Source organism: Dermacentor variabilis, chromosome 10, assembly GCF_050947875.1.
Source record: "Dermacentor variabilis isolate Ectoservices chromosome 10, ASM5094787v1, whole genome shotgun sequence".
Taxonomy (NCBI): Eukaryota; Metazoa; Arthropoda; class Arachnida; order Ixodida; family Ixodidae; genus Dermacentor; species Dermacentor variabilis.
This window is the reverse complement of record NC_134577.1, coordinates 116,593,253-116,612,509: the sequence shown is the minus strand read 5'-3', so window position 1 is coordinate 116,612,509 and position 19,257 is coordinate 116,593,253. Positions and strand designations below refer to the sequence as shown.

General features: G+C 48.5%; 1 protein-coding gene across 1 annotated transcript in view; it reads right to left on the bottom strand.

Annotated features, from left to right (window-relative positions):
• The window catches only part of LOC142559685 (kelch-like protein 33), a 178,118-nt gene that overhangs the window by 148,622 nt on the left and 10,239 nt on the right, over nt 1-19,257 (bottom strand). Inside the window, exon 2 of the mRNA XM_075671250.1 lies at nt 13,764-13,969. Coding sequence (XP_075527365.1) covers nt 13,764-13,969 — 206 coding nt within the window. The remainder of the gene's footprint in view (nt 1-13,763; nt 13,970-19,257) is intronic.

Genomic DNA, 19,257 nt, shown 5'->3' with positions numbered 1-19,257 from the left:
AGCGCGTGAGTGGAATCAACAGAAGGGACCCTACGCTTATGCTAGCTAATCTGTTGTTCTACATAAGAGGCACGGCAAAGGTGTGATACGAAAACCACGAAGAGGACCTAGCCAGTTGGGCACAATGCAAAGAGAAGTTGACAGAGCTGTTTGGCAAACCGGCCAGGCGCAAAATTGCCGCAAAACAGGAACTGGCCTCTCGTGCCCAGTCCCCATATGTGTAGTACATCCAGGACGTGCTGGCATTTTGTGGTAAACGTGATCACTACATGACAGAAGCTGTGAAGGTCGGGCACATGCTTAAGGGCGTTGGTGACGACGCCTTTAATCTGCTCCTGTGCAAAAGCTGCTCTACAATTGATGCTGTCAGTTGATGCTGATAATTCCAGTAGGCCAAAAGCCAAGGCGTCTTGCAACCATTCGCCAGACTTCCCAATACTGCCGCAACGTCGACGTGTGAAGATCATCCCGCAGAGCAGCATATGCCGCTATGAAAGGGCGTAGTTGGAATCGTTCGACGCGAACTGGATGCGATGGCGCCGGCAGCTTTCTGTTCGCGTAGCCCTGATGCTACCACTTCTTCAGTTCATCTCATACAAGCCATCGTTCACCAGGAACTTGAAAACATTGGTTTACATTCTGTTTGTGCTATCGCCAATCCCATAGCTAACGAACGCCCTTCTACTATCTTCGCTCCACCCTGACGCTTATCTCCGCGTAATCGCAACCCGACGGAGTGGAGAACTGCGGACGACCAGCCAATATGTTTCACCTTTCGCAGCATGGATCATGTCGCCCGATACTGTCGCAACTCGTGGTCCTCAACACCTCACATGCCGAACAACCTGAGCCGTTTTGATGGAAATGCCCGCAATGTTTTGGCCACCGCCGAGTATAACAGCGCCGACAACTCTGCTGGCAACATGTGGCACAGTCGCTGACCATCGCTGTGCGGACACCAGTCTCGTTCACCACGAACACGTCGTCCATCTTCCCGTTTGCCGCAGCCACGCCGCCTTTCGTCCCCTGTGGCTTTTGTCCGCACCAACCTTTTCGGAAAACTAAGAAATGCAGCCCTCGTAGGTGCTGCCGCATTGCCTACTACTGCAGCAAATGCTCTCTCTGTGCCCATAAGGAGAAGTGTAATTGACGTTAAAACACACGGCGTACCGGTCCAAGCACTGTGCGACACTATAGCCCAAGTATCTGTGATGAGTGCTAGCCTACGTAGACGTTTAAAGAGGGTACTCACCCCAGCAACTACCCAAGTGCTTCGTGTGGCCGACGGCGGCATGCTGATTCTTGGAATGTGTACTCCGCGTTTAAGTATAGCCAGCCGCTCTACTTGCTGTGATCGACAACTGCCCTCACGACGTTATGCTTGGATTGGACTTTTTATCCACTCATTCTGCTCTCATCGACTGCGCCGACCCGAGTTCTTCAGTTAGAACTGCCTCAACTCACCGATGCTCCAAGCAACACCCCACCGCACTTGTGCTCGCTTCACGATGTGCGTCTGTCACCCGAGGCAGTTACGTCACTTTGACCGCCGAGCCACAGGTTCCTGACGGTGCATATGTGCTTCGCCCTATTATCGACGTGCGTTTGAACCGGAACGTTGGTAATTAATAACAACGTCGTTCTACCGCTTCTGAATTTCAGCCTTTACCCTCAAGTAATTCCGGCCGGCATGTTTTTGGCCAGTGTTTCTAGTGATTTTTAATTCGGCATCGAGAGTCTGAATACGGAAAGTGGTTTATTAGCGCTAATTGTAGTTCACAGCTCTGGTTCTTTAACGGATGACTTCGCGAAAACTATTGCAGCTGACCTCACCTCTGCCCAGGCCAGGGACATAGGTCTCCTGCTTGAACCGTACAGTGGCATCTTTGATTTCGGCGGCAGGAGTTTAGGTCAAAAATCTGTTCTTCACCACCGTATAAACATTGGAGACATGAATTCTATTCTTCAGCGTCCCTATCGCGTATCGCACGGTGAACGTCGAGTCATCCAATCAGAGGTGGACAAAATGCTCCGCAAAGGGGTAATCGAGCCATCAGCCAGCTCTTGGGCTTCACCTGTCGTCCTTGTGAAAAAGAAAAATGGCACCTGACATTTTTTCGTCGATTATTGCTACTCAAATCAGATCAAGCGAAAAGACTTCTACCCACTACCAGGCATCGATGACGCCTTGTACTGCTTACACAGAGCTAAATACTTCTCGTCCATGGATCTTCGATCCGGCTACTGTCAGATTGCAGTTGATGAAATAGACCGCGAGTAGACGGCTTTCATCATGCCGGATGGCGTTTAAAGTCATGCCTTTTGGCCTATGCAATGATCCTGCGACATTTGAACGTGTGATGGACTCTCTTCTGCGAGGCTACAACTGGACCACTTGTCTCTGTTACCTTGACGACGTTATTGTTTTTTCTCCCACGTTCGGCAGCCACCTTACCCGACTCGCTGCCATTCTTGCAGTCTTCCGAAAAGCATTCCTCCAAATGAACTCCACGAAGCGTCACTCCGGGCGCTGTCAGATTACGGTGTTGGACACCTCGTTGACGCATAAGTTGTCCAACCAGAGCCGGAAAAAGTTCGCGCCATACGCAGTTTCCCTGTGCCACGTTCTGCTTCTGATGTGCGCTGCTTCGTCGGCCTGTGTTGTTACTTTCGCCGTATCGTAAAAACTTCGTCGACGTTGCTAAGCCTTTGAAAGATCTTCTAAAGAAGAACATGCAATTCTCATAGGGCCCGGAGCACGATCGCGCGTTCGCCGCTCTCATCGAGTTTCTGACCACCCCTCCCATACTTGCCCACTTTGATCTATCTTCACCGACCGAAGTCCACACTAACGCAAGCGGCCATGGCATCGGCGCTGTCCTAGCCCAACAGCAGAATGGTACCGAGTGCGCGATAGCTTACGCCAGCCACCTGCTGTCACTTGCCTAGAGAAATTACTCCATCACCGAGCGGGAGCGCTAGGTTTAGTTTGGGCTATTGCCAAGTTTCGGTCATATTTGTATGGCCGCACGTTTTCAGTCATTACAGACCACCACGAACTCTGCTGGCTGTCTTCCCTCCGGGACGGGACAGGACGGCTTGGTCGCCGGGCTTTGCGGTTCCACGAATTTTCATTTATTGCCAATACAAGACTGGACGCCAGCACAAGGACGTTGACTGCTTCTCTCGTCACCCTGTGGATTCCCCTGATCCTGCTGCACATGATCCGGTGACCTGCGTCATGGCTTTTGCTGACATGACCGACATAAGCGCTGAACAACTACTCGATGAATCGTTACAATCCATCATCGCCCGAGTGCAATCTGGCAGCACTGACGGCACGTGCCGCATGTTCGTGCTCCACGACGGCATCCTCTACCGCCACAATATCAATCCTAACGGCCCTGAGTTGCTCCTTGTCCTTCCTCGTCATCCGCGATCCGTCGCTCTCGAACAACTTCACGATGCACCGACGGCGGGACACCTTGGACTTTTGAGTACATACGACCGCGTACGACGCGGGTTCTTCTGGCCGGGTTTCTACCGCTGCGGGCGTGGTTATGTCGCAAATTGCGAATTGTGTCAGCACCGGAAGAAACCTCCCCTGCCACCTGTAGGACGACTCCATCCAATTGAAGTTCCTTCTGAACCGTTCTTCCGCGGTCTGACTGGCCCTTTTCCGACGACGACTAGAGGGAATAAGTGGATCGCCGTCGCTACTGATTGCGCGACACGCTACGCGATAACAAAGGCGTTGCCGACTAGCTGCGCAACAGACGTCACCAATTTTCTCCTCCACGACGTCATTCTCCACCACGGTGCACCTCGACAGTTACTGACAGACCGTGGCCGCTTGTTCTTGTCTCAAGTTGTCGACGACATGCTCCACTCTTGTGCCACCGAGTACAAGCTGTCCACCGCCTACCACCCACAAACGAACGGTCTTACGGGCGTCTCAACCGAACAATCACAGAGATGCTGTCGATGTACGTCTCCAAGGATGATCGCGACTGAGACGCCACGATGGCTTGCGTGACGTTCGCACATAACTCGTCCCGACATGGCACCGCAGGACATTCACCCTTTGTTTCTTTTGAATGGTCGCCACCCCACATTGCCGGTTGACACCATCCTTCCTTCTGTGCCTCGTGTTGCAACTGAGTACGCTCGTGAAGTCATCGATCGCGCTCACATGGCATGTCAAGTGGCCCGATCTCGTTTACTAGCCTCGCAGTATATGCAAAAAGTGCGTTATGACCGGTGCCATCGCGATGTTGAGTTCGTGCCAGGCGCTTGGGTTCTCCTTTGGTCACCATGTCGTCGGGTTGATCTCTCCCAGAAGCTTCGCTCTCTACACAGGGCCTTATTAAGTCCTACGTCAAGTTAACGACGTCAATTACAAGATTTCGCCGCTACAGTTTGATGCATCCTCAAGTCCGACGCCTGTTGACGTCGTGCACGTTTCACGGCTAAAGCCATACGTCGCTCGCACTTCTTCGCCTACCATGCGCCGAGACGGCGCTTCATCACCCGGGGGTTCTGTTATGGAAGGATGAAAAGTGAGAGGAAGAAGATCGCGAGGCGCTGGCTTCTGCGTGTTGTTGGTGGTCAGGCATTTCAACTATTCTAACTCATCTTTTATACATACATTGTAAATTCGGTCTTTATATACTCCCAACATCTCCGTAACAATATGACTGGCTCTATTTTGTCACTAATGCCACGCATCTCCCAGAAGTGTATTTCGACGCCCTTCGCATGCGGCACAGCCTTGGCCTAGTTCTCTGGTGTGTTTTTCTTCACTTCAGCAAGGAGTAGGTTGTGCACGTCCTTGGTCTTCAATGTGGTGTTCATCGCTGCCACTCCATTCTTAACCCGTGTCCAAATGATTTCTCTGGCGTTAAACTCACAGTGATATGGAGGGTGCCAAAGCACAACACAGCTAGCACTTTCAGCAGCCGCATCAATCCTGCAATTCCTAAATTCGGTCTTCACGGTGGCCACAGTATCACGCAGCTGCTTTTTTGTCATGGCAGCATGGTACGGGATCGCCTTCGAGGCCACGCCCTAGTCTTGGATCTCTGCCTTCCCTTATGACAGCGGCGGAGATTACCTCCACGCGCCTGGAATGATAGGACGCAATGTCCATGGCAAAGGCGCTTCGCGGTGACAGTCCATCGACGACCAAACTGAACCACGTCACGAAACGGTTGCCGTCCATTTCGCCGTGGTAGTCACCAGTTTTCTTTCCCAGGAACACATCCAGGCAACAATCAACAAGCCCGTCCTCACTCCAACATGAATCACGATCAGCCGCTGTCCTTTTCCGAACGGTTGCTTGAGCGCCTTTATCAAGCTGCGAAAGCACGCGTCGCGTGACGAATTCACTGTCCTATCAGCCAAGACCTTACTCACTCTGTGAGAAGAAGTGACCCACGTTTCGTCAAGACAGAATATGTTACGACCTTCTTCCCTGTACCGAGCAATCTGGTAAGGATACTCGTGCTTTTCGCGCTCAATGAGCAAGGAGTTCCTCCCACATTTCTCGCTCTTGTAGCCGATCTCCAGGAGGAGGCTGAGGTTCATGGTCCGCGGCTAAAGCTCCGCAGGTCTTCTGTGTACGCGGGTGCTAATTCCGCAGCGATCTTCTGGATCGTTGAGATCTCGTTGCAGTGGAAAACGCCGTAAACGCAGTTTCTTAGTGCAGTCAGTGTGACGCTGTCACAAGTATGTATGCGCCTCTTACAGCCTTCACGTCTAGGCCGCTTCCTTAGATGCGTCCGTAGTTCTCCGTCCATCTTTTTTGGCAGTTCGCCTGACATCAAAAACTTTGTGAAAGCTCACACCGGTTAGTTAACTCGCCCTCCCGCCGGTCTGCGTGATCGCAACTTTCGGTTGCTCTTTTCGCATCTTCATATACACATTCAGCCAGATTTACTCAGCGCCACTGCAGAGGGCATTCCTACTGCTGTTTCTTCGGAAAAACTGGCTCGGTGTCTTGGGAGTAGCCTGGAATGCCTGACGTATATCTGATGACGGCGGAGTGGATTAAGGCGAGCGCGATGAAGCAGGAACGGCAGATGCATAATAGGGCTCAGCCAGAAACGCTCTCTCAGGAGAGACGTCCATGGAAGCTGGAGTACGTCTAAGCCCTGATTCGCTTTGTGCAGACAGTTTTTTCACAATGCAGTGGGCGATAATAATTATTGGATTTAACGTTTATGCTAAAACATTCTAGTATTTGTCATCTCGTACAAAACTGACAAATTGCGGTTTTGCTTCTTGTGCAACTGTGTGGCGCACGCCGTTTTAGTTGCAAAGGTCTTATTAGAGTCCGATAAAAAAATTATTTTTCACCGTTACACTACAACAGTGCAGTGAACGTCTATAAAATTAAGCACTTCTAGTTTTATTTTTGTGGTTACCGCTTTATTTAGGCAGCAGGGAAAGTTTGAAGTACGAACTATTTGCAGCCTCCGCAGGAACAGGGGCTGGAGGTTATGAGGGCATGCGCGGGGCTTCACTGCAGAATTATGTTGTATCCGACTATAGGAGCTAGTTATTCTATACCCCGAACCGCTACACAAAATATAAACAAATGTTTTCCGAATATGCATTTGTTAAACAGTTTAGATGCAAAAATGAAAAATATACTGTGTTTGGAAATGAGTAATACCGAATGAGATCAACATACCTTGTGCACAGAGCAGAATTGTCATTGAGATGCACTGCTTATTTGGACAGCCATGATGATCAGGATAACTTATTGGCATTCCCTTTGAAACGGGGCGGTGAGAAATAGTCTCAGGACCTGCTTGAGTTAATCAAGTACGCTACATATATATTGTTTTCTTTTTAGCATTTTTCTCTAAATTTAAAAAATAATTTGTTCTTCTTCAATACTTCTCTATCTATACTTCGTACCGTGTTACCTATGCCTGTAACGGATCCGAACGCAACAATCACTTCCCTGCTTTTTCTTTTTTTCAACAATACTCTTGCTTATCTCTTAGAACGACAGAAAGCTGAGCTAGTTGGCAAGGATTCATTACGCAAAAAAGAAGTGAGGCGTGCAGACAGGACACAAGAGTAGAGAAGTGCACAACGCGTTCGTGTTGTCCACTTCTCTACTCTTGTGTCCTCTCTGCACGCCTCACCTCTTTCTTGCTTATCTCTACTGCTGACCGATTCACGCATCCATCCGCAATAGACCCAAGCGTTTCTGGAAACTTCATATTAAGTACCTGTCTCACTGGGTAACTTCCTTTGCATTCCATTAGGATGTGCTGAATGGTTCCAGGATTTTCGCTGCAGCATACACATGGCTCATCTTGTTGCGAGTATTTACTCCGGGATATTTTTGGTCCTCAGGCAACCAGGTAGAGCCTCACATAGAAAGACGTTCCCATTTGCGTTATTGTACATATTGTCACGTGGTAGAACACAGTACATATTGTCACGTGGTCAAGAAAGCAGTAGCAGAATAGGGAATGACAAAACTAACATTTTATTGGGCAAAACTGCGCCCACAAAAGCAAGTTACGCTTAAAGCATAACGACAGCGGCGAACACAGTCGGTGATCGTAGAGGGACGATCTGCGGGTCAAGCACGTCGTCGGTTTTTATACATGAGCTATCGAAGGTTGCAGACAAATCTCTGGTGCCCGTGTGTATTCCAGAAAGTACTACGCAAATCGTCTCGCGCATACATTAAAATCAGATTACAGAAGGTTCGGTGACAACAGACCGCGCATAGAACCATCGATAACATTAAAAAAACTTCCAATACATGCAGGCGCGTCCTGCGCTGTTCGATAACATTTGTTACACGGTAAAATGTGGCCACTTGATGAAAGATGAACAAGTACACCGCGAATATCCCCCTCGTAAAAAGCATCGTCCCGATGCTGCAAACAGAAAAGCGAACGAAAAATAATATATATATAATATTTGGGGTTTTACGTGCCAAAACCACTTTCTGATTATGAGGCACGCCGTAGTGGAGGACTCCGGAAATTTTGACCACCTGGGGTTCTTTAACGTGCACCTAAATCTAAGCACACGGGTGTTTTCGCATTTCGCCCCCATCGAAATGCGGCCGCCGTGGCCGGGATACGATCCCGCGACCTCGTGCTCAGCAGCCCAACACCATAGCCACTGAGCAACCACGGCGGGTAACGAAAAATACACCCTTAGGAAAAATACAACAAAATAATGTTTGTCAGCGGGCGTAAAAGGGCTTAACCGCGTGGACCACTTTAGGTCGTGCGCGGCGCCGCTGTGATTTCGAAATGCTGTCTGGCACGTCCTCACAGCCCAGCGCGCCAATACGTCGGATGATATTGTAGGGTGCTAAATGGGGTCACAATAATTTCTCGGTGAGTCGTGGTCGTCGTATCGGGGTCCAAACCCAAACACGGTCGCCAGGCTGATATTCCACGTAGCGTCGTCTTAGATTATAATGCCGGCTGTCGGTCATATCTGCTGGTCCTTGTTGCGCAGGCGGGCTAGCTGTCGCGCTTCTTCGGCGCACCGGAGACAGGCGGCTACGTCGACATTTTCTTCGTCGGAGGCGCGCGGCAGCGTGACGTCACCGATGCCAAAAAAAAAAATAGAGCAGGGAAGTGATCGATACGTTTGGATCCGTTACAGGCATACACAGCGCGGTACGAGGTATACATAGAGAAGCTTTGAGGAAGAAAAAAAAAGATTAAGTAGATTTATTGAAAAATACTAAAAGGAAAAGAATATATGTATCATACCACTCAAGCAGGTCCTGAGACTATTTTCACCGACCGGTTTCAAAGGGAATACCAATAAATTACCATGAACGAAAAGCACCTCCACCAGATGTCACGTGGTAATGACGGTCAAGAACATTGTAGCGAAACTGTGAACGACGAAACTAACTCTTTATCGGGTGAACCTGGGCCCACAAAAGGAAGTTTCACTCAAAACACAATGGCAGCGGCGAGCACAGTCGGCGATCGGGGTCAAGCGCGGCGGCTTTTATACATGAGTCATCGAAGGTTCCATCGCTGATGCCCGCGCGTCTTCCAGAAAGTACTACACAATTCGCGCCGCGCATACATGGAAATAAGATTACACACAGTTCGGTGACAACAGACTGCGGATAGAACCATTGATGAAATTAAGAAATTCCGATGCATGCAGCGCGTCCTGCACTGAGCGATAACATTTGTTAGACGGTGAAACGTGGTCACCCGATGAATGACAAACAAGTACAGGCATCAATATTTTCCCTTCCGATTTCTTTCTTGCAATTCTTCTATATCTCCATGACCTTCTTTTATTTGCATTCTTTGCGTTCAATTCACTGTCGGTTTGTCTCGCTTCCTGTCTGATGACTCCTGGTTGTAATTTGCCTTTTAGATTCGCTGTATTTGGTTGCTAACTTTCTTGACCTCATCTTCATTCGGTGTCCACGCATTTCAAGCACAGATACTTTTGCACTTCAGCCGCTGATTACTTTGATCCATAACCCTGAGTTTTTCTTCACAACTAATTTTGCGCAGCCGAACAATTAAGTTAGCACTAAAACAGACGCAGATACTAGAATGGGAAATAATGTCAGTAAGCTAATAATAAGAAAATAAGATCCGCATTAAGAAGATATAATAGTAATAATAAGAGCTAATTTGCTTCCTTAACTATGCAAAAGCAACTGGCCCAAAAAATAATTATTCTGTAATTTCGCTCTCCCTAACTTATGTGACTTCAAAAGAGGTTTTTTGTTATGGCAGTGGGCTCCCAAAGCCAACCGGCCTACTGATCTTTGGCTAACTTCCAACCACGAGACGATATCCTATTTGAAGCATGCAATGACATATTCGAATGTTAGTGCTGGTACCATTACTCCGTTGCAGATTTCACGTGTCACTTCATATTTATTGTAGCCCCAAAGTGTTTTACGTTTAAGAATTGCTGCATTACGCTTCTCCTTTATTTTTAGAATACCTTGGTGGACGCTTGAGTAGGTCTTTCCTTCCTTTATGTCTAAATCCAGGTATTTATATAGCTCGACAATGGGTATAGCTTCTTGTTGAATCGATAGCATGGTATTATTACTTGTCTCTTCATTAAGCATCAGAATTCCTGATTTGTCAGTGCTAAACTTAAGGCGTAGATTTACCGCTGCGTTTCTACACATATTATCAAATCTCTAAGTTCCTTATAGTGTCCGCTACTAGTACTAAGTTGTCTGCATATATCAGTTCGGGGACCTTCTGTTGAACCATTGCCCATTAGGCATGTAGGATAAATAAAAAACGAATCCACCGTTTTGAAGTCGTTCCTTCTATGGCCTTAACATAAGCGTGAACAACAATAGAGATAAAGGCCATCCTTGCTTCAGTCCTTGGTGAATTTCCGCCACTGCATTAATGCTTTAGTTCTAGCTTCGAGTGCCCTTACATGATCCCAGCATCCTTTTGGTGTGCCTTTGTATCTTCTGCGACTGTTGTGCCCCCAATCTTCACTTGTGCATGACATTTTCTCTTGAAGGAGTTCAGTTACCACCCTTTTCTTTTTTCGGTATTTGTTACAACCGGCAACTATTCTTTTTCTTCTAATCCAGACTTTTGCTTTTACATGATCTCTAGACGCGTCCTTACGCTTTTCTATCGCTTGCTTTATTGCCTTGCTTTACCACTTGCGTGGTTTCCTTTCTTTAATCCAACTATTGTTTGGTCATATCTGTTTTATCTCGGGCTGCATGACGTCTACTAGTTCTTTAGATTCCCAGACTGTTGTAACTTTTGTAGGAAACGCCTCTATTTCCACCTGTATACTTTTTGCTTTATTTGTTATTCCCGTTTCATCCATATTTGGAAATACTGACGCTATTGGGTCCCACTTTGCATTAGTATCCGTCCCAAATTGTAGATTTAAACGTTTACGATCATTACCCAGGCTATATTTTCAATGTACATCATTATCATTTGGTCTCATCATTGGTGGACCGTTCCTGACACTAAGGCTTAGTTGATGCATGACTGCCCGTTATTGCATGACATTTATTCTCCCTGGTAACTGCTGTAAGGTTCTGTTCATCAGACAGATCCAGCACTAGAAAAACACTGATTGGTATATCGGTTTAAATGCAGCATGTGCGCATTCATATCTCCTACTTATACATCTGGCCCAACTTCATGACCTCGTTAATATGGCTTCAATGAAGTCAATTCGTTATTTTTATCCCTGCTATCACTACCTGTCCACAGGTGAGCGACTCCAAGCCGCGTCTTATTTCGTTCCCATGGGCCGCTAATCCATATATACTACTTAAACGTATATTTTACCCTTTCCGTCTTCATACCTCGCCTAATTGCCGTGCCTACGCCTCCACCTTTCTTTGACCCAGTCATTCTGTTGTGCCCCTACCATGCAAGATTGCCAATAACAGGCGTCTGCTCCAAATTATGCAGATGTGTTTTCTTCAAGGCATACACGCTAATAGCTTCGTCATGCAGCTGCGTTTGAATTTCCAGCAATTGTCCTACTTGCGGCTACCCTGCAAGTGCAGATTCATTTTACCGCCTCTATACCTACCGATTGTTCATCATCATCATCAGCATCATCATCATCAGCCTGGTTACGCCCACTGCAGGGCAAAGGCCTCTCCCATACTTCTCCAACAACCCCGGCCATGTACTAATTGTGGCCATGCCGTCCCTGCAAACTTCTTAATCTCATCCGCCCACCTAACTTTCTGCCGCCCCCTGCTACGCTTCCCTTCCCTTGGGATCCAGTCCGTAACCCTTAATGACCATCGGTTATCTTCCCTCCTCATTACATGTCCTGCCCATGCCCATTTCTTTTTCTTGATTTCAACTAAGATGTCATTAACTCGCGTTTGTTCCCTCACCCAATCTGCTCTTTTCTTATCCCTTAACGTTACACCTATCATTCTTCTTTCCATAGCTCGCTGTGTCGTCCTCAATTTGAGTAGAACCCTTTTCGTAAGCCTCCAGGTTTCTGCCCCGTAGGTGAGTACTGGTAAGACACAGCTATTATATACTTTTCTCTTGAGGGATAACGGCAACCTGCTGTTCACGATTGTTCACATTTTCTTAACTCCTTCTGGTGTTATTATGCTCCTTGTTGGTGTGTCGCACTACATTACTTGCGTATGTGGTGCCCTTTTCCGATAGCTTGAGGAGGTTTGCAGAATAAGCAAGCATAAGAAAAAAAAAAGAATAAGGATGCGTGGTCCGTCGCGTGCAAACGAGCACGATATGGGTTGGACGTCTTGTCCTGGTGTGCCGTCCCAACAGTGGTCAATTCGGACGCAAACATCAATTTACACGACCTTCCACCAGCATGCGATCTTCCAAGTGCCACCCACGAAAGCCAGGCGGACGTGGTGATGGTCCAGCATCGCAGGCAGCCGTTTTGCCGTGACAACGCTTAAGTACGGTTTGCTCAGCTGGAGGAATAGTTCCACGTAACCGCAATAACTAGGAGACCACATGTTCCTACAACGTCTCATCTCTGCCATCGGTGCGGCTCCAGAGGTGGCCGATGTTAATTCCGAGCCGCTGGGCCATACATCCTACAAAAGAATCAAGCAGAAGATTCTGCAAAGCACAACTACAACCATGTGCGTGCCCGTCGAGTAGTTCTTCACCGGTGAACAGCTCGGCGACCGGTAGACTGCACAACAGTTAAGCAGCACGAGTAGGCTTTTGGGTGAGCGCGACATCAGCACTCAAGACACCTTGCCCCAGGAGTTGCCTCTACAGTGCACGCCCCAGTCTGTCAGCCACATTCTTGCTGTTGTTGTTCCTCGATTATTTTCCTTCGTTGGCTGACAATGTCTATGAGGTTGTCTCTGAAATTGTTATCACCGTCTCCGAGACACCAGACACTTCTGCTGTTTCAAGCCTAGAGGAGCGCATCGGCCTACTCAATGCTTCCATAGCTGTTCGATAAACGCCGTCACGTTACCAGAATTATCCGCATCCAAGACGTCATGCTTCTCCGCGCATGACTCTTCGCGTCATTAGACGATCTTTCCGATCTGCTAGTACCGCAAGTTGTTCCAGCACAATGCGAGAAAATGCAATTCGCCTTGCAGATGATCAGGAAACAGCCAGCGGAAAAACTGACGGCAGCCTCCGACATCGCTCGTCAATCTACGGGGCTTTCGATTATTATAGAATGAATCTTCGGTCGGAGGTTCCCCGCAGGCAAGGTAGCAGAAGTGAGCATGCTACCACTTACCGACGCGGCAAGCCGGTCCATGATGATAATTATTTATTAGCATCCCCTCTGAAACTTGGCAGTAACAAATGCTCCCCTAGCCTGCTTGAGTTGCTCAGGTATGCTATACTGCGTGTCATTGTAGCCCTCCAAGAAACCTTCTGTGCCCTCTTCCGACAGCTTAAGGAGGCTTGCAGAACAAGCAAGCACAAGAGGAGAAAATGATAATAATGATGAGCGGTTCGTGGCGTGCACACCAGCACGAGTCGGCTGTTAGGTCTCGGAGGTAGACGTCGTGTGCCGTTCTTACACACACACAAAGTTGAAATGAATGAATGAGCGTCGCTGGCTAATTATGCATATGACCATTATGCAATCATACATTGAAGGCTGTGTCAAGACCTTTTGAAAGCACCTGCAGCGTTTTATTTGCGAGCGAAACGTTTCGTAATGATAAAAGAGACATTTCCAATGTGTGAGAAGGGTGATGTGTAGTTTGTAGCGACATCGCGTTGCCCACGTTAAGGACGACCACTCACCTGCGTGCTGCGATGGAGTCTGCAGAAAGTATCTCACCCACTTGATCGACGTTGAGCTCCAACCACTCCGGGCAGGTGACCACCAAGTGGAATTTGGCTAGAATGGTCTTGTAGGCGCGCTGCCAAGCAGGTTTGGTGCCGAGCTTCTTGGCCGAAACATAGACGAAAAGCGCGTGCACGGGATCTTCCGGAGAGCTCGTCAGCACCTGCGTCACAGCAGAACTCGGTGACAGAGCCAAAACATGCGGTCAGCAACGCAGAATTTCTGCCGGGAAATTAACGTTACTTGTGGGTCGCTCATTGTCCACAAGGCTTACGTTTCACACGATGACACTGCTACAGGGAACTGCATTGAGAGGGAATTTTATCTGTCCCTTGCACAGACATGTCCCAGGCCATGACATTGCAAAAATACTTCGTATTATTGTTACAGCAAATATACAAGCACAAAAAGAAAACAAGAAGACATAGGACAGAGTGCTAACTTTTCCTAGTTTTGGTAAGCACTGCCTTGTGACTGCGTTTTTACTTGCGTGTGTTGTAATACTGCTAGGAAGAACGCATCCCCAGCTAATATAGCCTGCCAGCAAGCTTATTGATGCTCACATCTAGCTCGGCGGACTGTCTGTCAATCGTTCTGTCTGATCCACACCGCTTGACCCATGTCAGCACCAGCGCAAACTGCCAGGATCTATAGAAGGCTAGCACTTTGTATCCGAGAAGAAGTGTTGCCTCCTAATGTAGTAGCCTCGTTCAGAGGCTCTCCACTTGCTCTCTGTCATGGTACTGGTGAGTAGCTTACTTTGATCTGAATAAAAACGGCAATTAATGCCGCCTGTACACGGCCAACTGTCCCTTCGCCTTCAGCCAATGACACGAAACGACAAGAACCAGCGGCACCTGTTCGCAAGAACCCTCGAGCACACCGCGGAATTCATGTGGCAGCAACGCTCCCAAAGTTTAGGCAGCGTCTACCATACAAGGTCGCCAACAAGGAAACCACGTCTACTGGCTTAGGCGCACTGTCGCCTTCCAAAGGACATTAAAGAAATTCTGAGTTGTGGTACGCACTTTGTCAGGTCTCTCTTGTATTTCTCTGCGTATATATGTGTTGTAACACTGCTGCAAATAAGGTGCCATGAACTAGAACGCGAGCAAGCATTATTGAAAGTCATAGAGATAGCTGCCTACCGTTGCCTACCCTGAACCAACTGGTTTTGTCGTGGGCAGGATTCTATTGGTAGTGAGCTTATTATCGTAAATCAGGGAAACAAGCTAAGCTGACGACTATTGCGGCCTCGATTTGAATTAACCCGACAAGAAACAGCAAAAAGTGTTTCTTTCCAAGCGAACCTTGTATGGGCTCACAAGTGGCATCGTCGTGGTCATGCAAAAAACCCCAATTGCTCTCAGAGCGAGAGCAGCTGCGCGAATGAGCGGTTCGATGAAGTGACAGCTGCGCCGGCGCCGGAGCGCGAATCATCAGCAAGGATTTCAGCTGCATAGGTGCGCCCTCACGCCACGAGCGCAACCAATCAGAGCCATTTCGCTTCCGCCGGGGAGGGAAAGGGCAGGAAATGGTTTGCCGCGCACTGTGCAGGTTTCGCTTCCGTTCAGTTCAGTTTCGAAAAACAGATGGAATGCCCACGCGTTGCGCGTTCCTCCAAGTAGCAGGTAGAGTTCGACGAGCGGCGGCGAGAACTCGCCCGTAAGAGGGCTCGCCGTCGGCACACCGATCCAGCTGTTAGAGCCGCATGAGACTAGACAATCCGGCAGCAGCGAGAAGATACCGAGCTGAGGCAGCGGGAGGTCCAAGCATCCGACCCCTGTGGGTTAATTAACCATGACGAATGTCAGGTGCACGCAGGACAACCTTCGCTTACCGCCATTTGCCGAAAGGGGAAGGGGTGGTGATTTTTTGTTTTATTCGACCACTGCGCCTGCGCTCCAGCACCGCCACAGATTTCTTGTTTGCAAATAGGCCTAAAACAAACTAGTAGACAAGGTTTGTCTGTATTTCGACGCGCTGCATCGGAGTGGCGACCAGCTATTGTTGTAGTGCATGTGAGCAAGTGCGCGGCGAGCGAGTGCTTTTTCGCTCAGCTGTGGTCACGACGGCGCAAACTACCGTGCACTCTGCGCTGCTTCCTTAAGGTAGCCAGTATTTTAAGTGTTTCTTGCTTCTGCTGCTGCCATCAGCCCAAGCCAGGGCATGGTTCATCCCGGTCTAGTGCTTTCGCCGTGAGGTATATGTCACTGGCTATTGCCGCTCTAGCGTCGTCATATCGTGCTGGTTACGTTGACTCTGCCGCGACGTTAGACTGCTTAAAATCAGCAACTCCCGGAAAGTAATCGTTAGATTCGTTTTCGAATTCAGGCATGACGCCCTGGCGGCGGACGACTTTTTAAGTAAGGATCAAATGCTATAAACTGTGTCTATTGTGTTTTGATTTTTGCAGTGTTATTATAAATAATACAATATTCAAATAAAGCTTTTATAGCATGAAATAAGCGAATGCGTTTTCCCTTTCTCTCCCCTCAGTTACGAAGTCTACCGGTTTCTTGTGAGACCTCGTGCGGCCGACGGCTGCTCTGCTCATCCGCATCAGCCGCTCATGCGTCGTGTGGGTATTCTTCAGTGTTGTGCGTGTTGTCCTCGGGCTTGGCGACAATTTCCAGTTTCACTGGGAGACCGACAACGCGAAACTTCTATTCCTCTGAATTTGACGGTTGGCAAGGAATGAGTAAAGCACACAAGCTCTGATCATGCTACGAGATGGCTATGTCGGGCACTCAGGGGAAAGTCGTAAATGAAAAGCACGGCGAAGAGGGAAATGAAAGGAATTTGACACCAACGCCGCTTTTCTTCTGTTTGTGATTTACTTTTACGCCGTCCACCACACCGGCAGGAGTTGGCGCTGATAGCAGAGTTTCAGTACGAGCTAGTAATTATTCTATTGCAAACGTGACTTAGACAGACATACGTACATAGACACACGTACATAGAGATACGCACAGACGTACATATATACAAGGGGGCATAAAGAACGACAAAGACAAGCGCTGACTTCCGACTCAATTTTTATCTCGCATTTCGGTCTGTTTTGTGTAGGCCAGAAATGTAGATCTCTAAATGTAAGATTGCAGGAACAGAGCAATAAAATGCGAAGAGGGCGAGACGGGTTTCTAGAAGTCAATTGCACACACTGCGGATGTGTTCTGTTCTTGGAAAGGAACAGTACCTTAGCTAGGCACACTAATAAAAACACTAGACTTGTCATTGAAGCCGCAGCGATTGTTCAGGTTGACTCCGTCAGTAAGCCGCCAATTGCATTAACAGATAAAGAACTTGCTTTCGGTATCGCGCATACGCTCTCGATCGTCTTAAGGTTGCGCTTCGTTTGAATTTTGAGTGCTTGCTCATGATGGCTTTGTATTTTGGATTGAGCGCTTTTGTCTTGGTATCTTAGTCATATATGCACGTTTTCATGCATTTTAATTTCCATTGTCATCTCATTCATTCGATTGTTAAGTAGAAGTGGTTCCTCGTATATCATTGGTGTCTTTGTTGCATTCTTGTGTATGTATGTACAGTCTACGCTCTATTACAATGGATTCACGTACAACAAAGTCTCAGATATAACAGACCATATTTTAGCCTTAGCTTTTTCTGCCCATTTTATTAGTGCAAGGAAGTCCGCTTGTAACGAACCGCGCTAGAACGGACTATCGGCTACAGCGGACCAAATTAGCGGCATTTTTTAGAGCGCAGCTCTTTGGCGTCCGTTCCTGGGTTTCGCGTCGTCGTCGGCCTCGCAACCAGCTCCGCCCCCCTTTCATCCCCCCAGCGCTAGCAGCGACCGACTGATACCGCTGGATGCCGCTGACGCCGCTAGAGAGTCAAGATAACGTGACTGCATAGAACACCGTCGCCGCCATGCAGAAAGAGGAGGAAAGGGTCCCCCCCCCCGTATCGGCGTCAGCGGCATCAGTCAGTCGCTGCTACCTCTTCCCTCCTCCCTTTATCGTGTTGTCCGCTTGCTGCGCGCGCTTCTGCCCCCATCGTTTGCCGCTGGGTGTACACGCCGCCCCCCTCCCCCCTCTTCCTGCGAGTCTCCGGTTGTCAAAGCGCCGGCTCGAACTTAATTCCTTTCTTCGCTCCTCCTCCAATGCAACCCCTGTGCGGTGGCAATCAGAGAGCCAGATCGGTGGCGGCGGATGTGTATATGTGCACCGCCCGAGCCGAAATTGCCGCTGCCGTTCGCCACTGCGAAATTATCTGCCAGTTCTTTCTGAGCCATGAGCGAGACGACCGATGGAAGTCCTCCGTCTGCTGCTGCTGCTGCTGCTGCTAAACGAGCTGCCAGAGCAGAGGCCCAGCGCCGTCGCCGTCAGAATCCAGAGGTGCGTGCCGCCGAAGCAGAAGCTTACCTTCGCCGCCGTCGAGATGATCCAGGAGTACGGGAAATATAAAAAAAAATTCTGTGATAGCGCATACATGTGTTGCTCGATTTCTTTGCCTCAATCTATCGAAAAGGTGAAACAGCTTATTTGCTGCGCTCAAATTTCGCATTAGGAAGTAACGTAATCGTCGGTAATTTTTTCTTAAATCGAGCGTATAAAACGGACTTCTGCCGTATCGATACAACGAACTTGCGAGGGTCAGACGACGATCGCGGTTCAATATCGCGCGTGGCACAGAGGATGGTGGGGCGGAATCAGTTCTTAGCCTTCCGAGTTCTGAGTCTTCTTTCGCGCTCGAGGCACGGGAGCGGGGGAGGCGAGAGAAAGGTGGGTTCTACTCCGGCGGTTGCTGCTTACGGCGCGGCCGCCGTATCTTGAAAGCGATCTGCGATGTGGACGAAGTGCGCCCATTGCCGGTAGCTTCGCATGCGCTGTGCTTTTAACGTTTCGTTCGCGTTGAAGTGAGGGGCAGGACGAAAGTCAATTCGCTCGCTGCTGCTGCCACGCTTACCTTGCTTAATTTGCTGTCGCAATCGATGATTCTCCTTTCGGGCGATACTCAGATTTTTGTTTGTTTGTTTCTTTTTACTTTCGACGTTCGTCACTCGCGCTTTGCAATAAAGTTGTTAGACATCGAGGAGTGCAGATTTTTGGGCTAGTTGGTTAGTTCCACCGATTGAAGTCATAGCGCTGGATTGACACGGTCAATAAAGACGACAGGACGTGTGCTAACTATCAATTGAATTTTATTTCAGAAAGCATAGTGCTTATAGCGAGTGGAAATTATCGCACGCGCAACCCAACATTTTCCAGAAATGCCATTTCCTTTCTGCTCAGAGAAAACGGCGTAGCGCTGACGCAGTTTTCACCTTCTTTTGCAATCAAGCTTGCTTCTACAATGTCCCTCGTATCGTTATCTGCATTTCAAAACACGACCATACAATAAATAAACAGCGGTTTACAAGCGCAGTCATCACAATGCACGGAGACATGTCCATCTTGATAACAGTTCAATTTTTGCTCGTGTTTC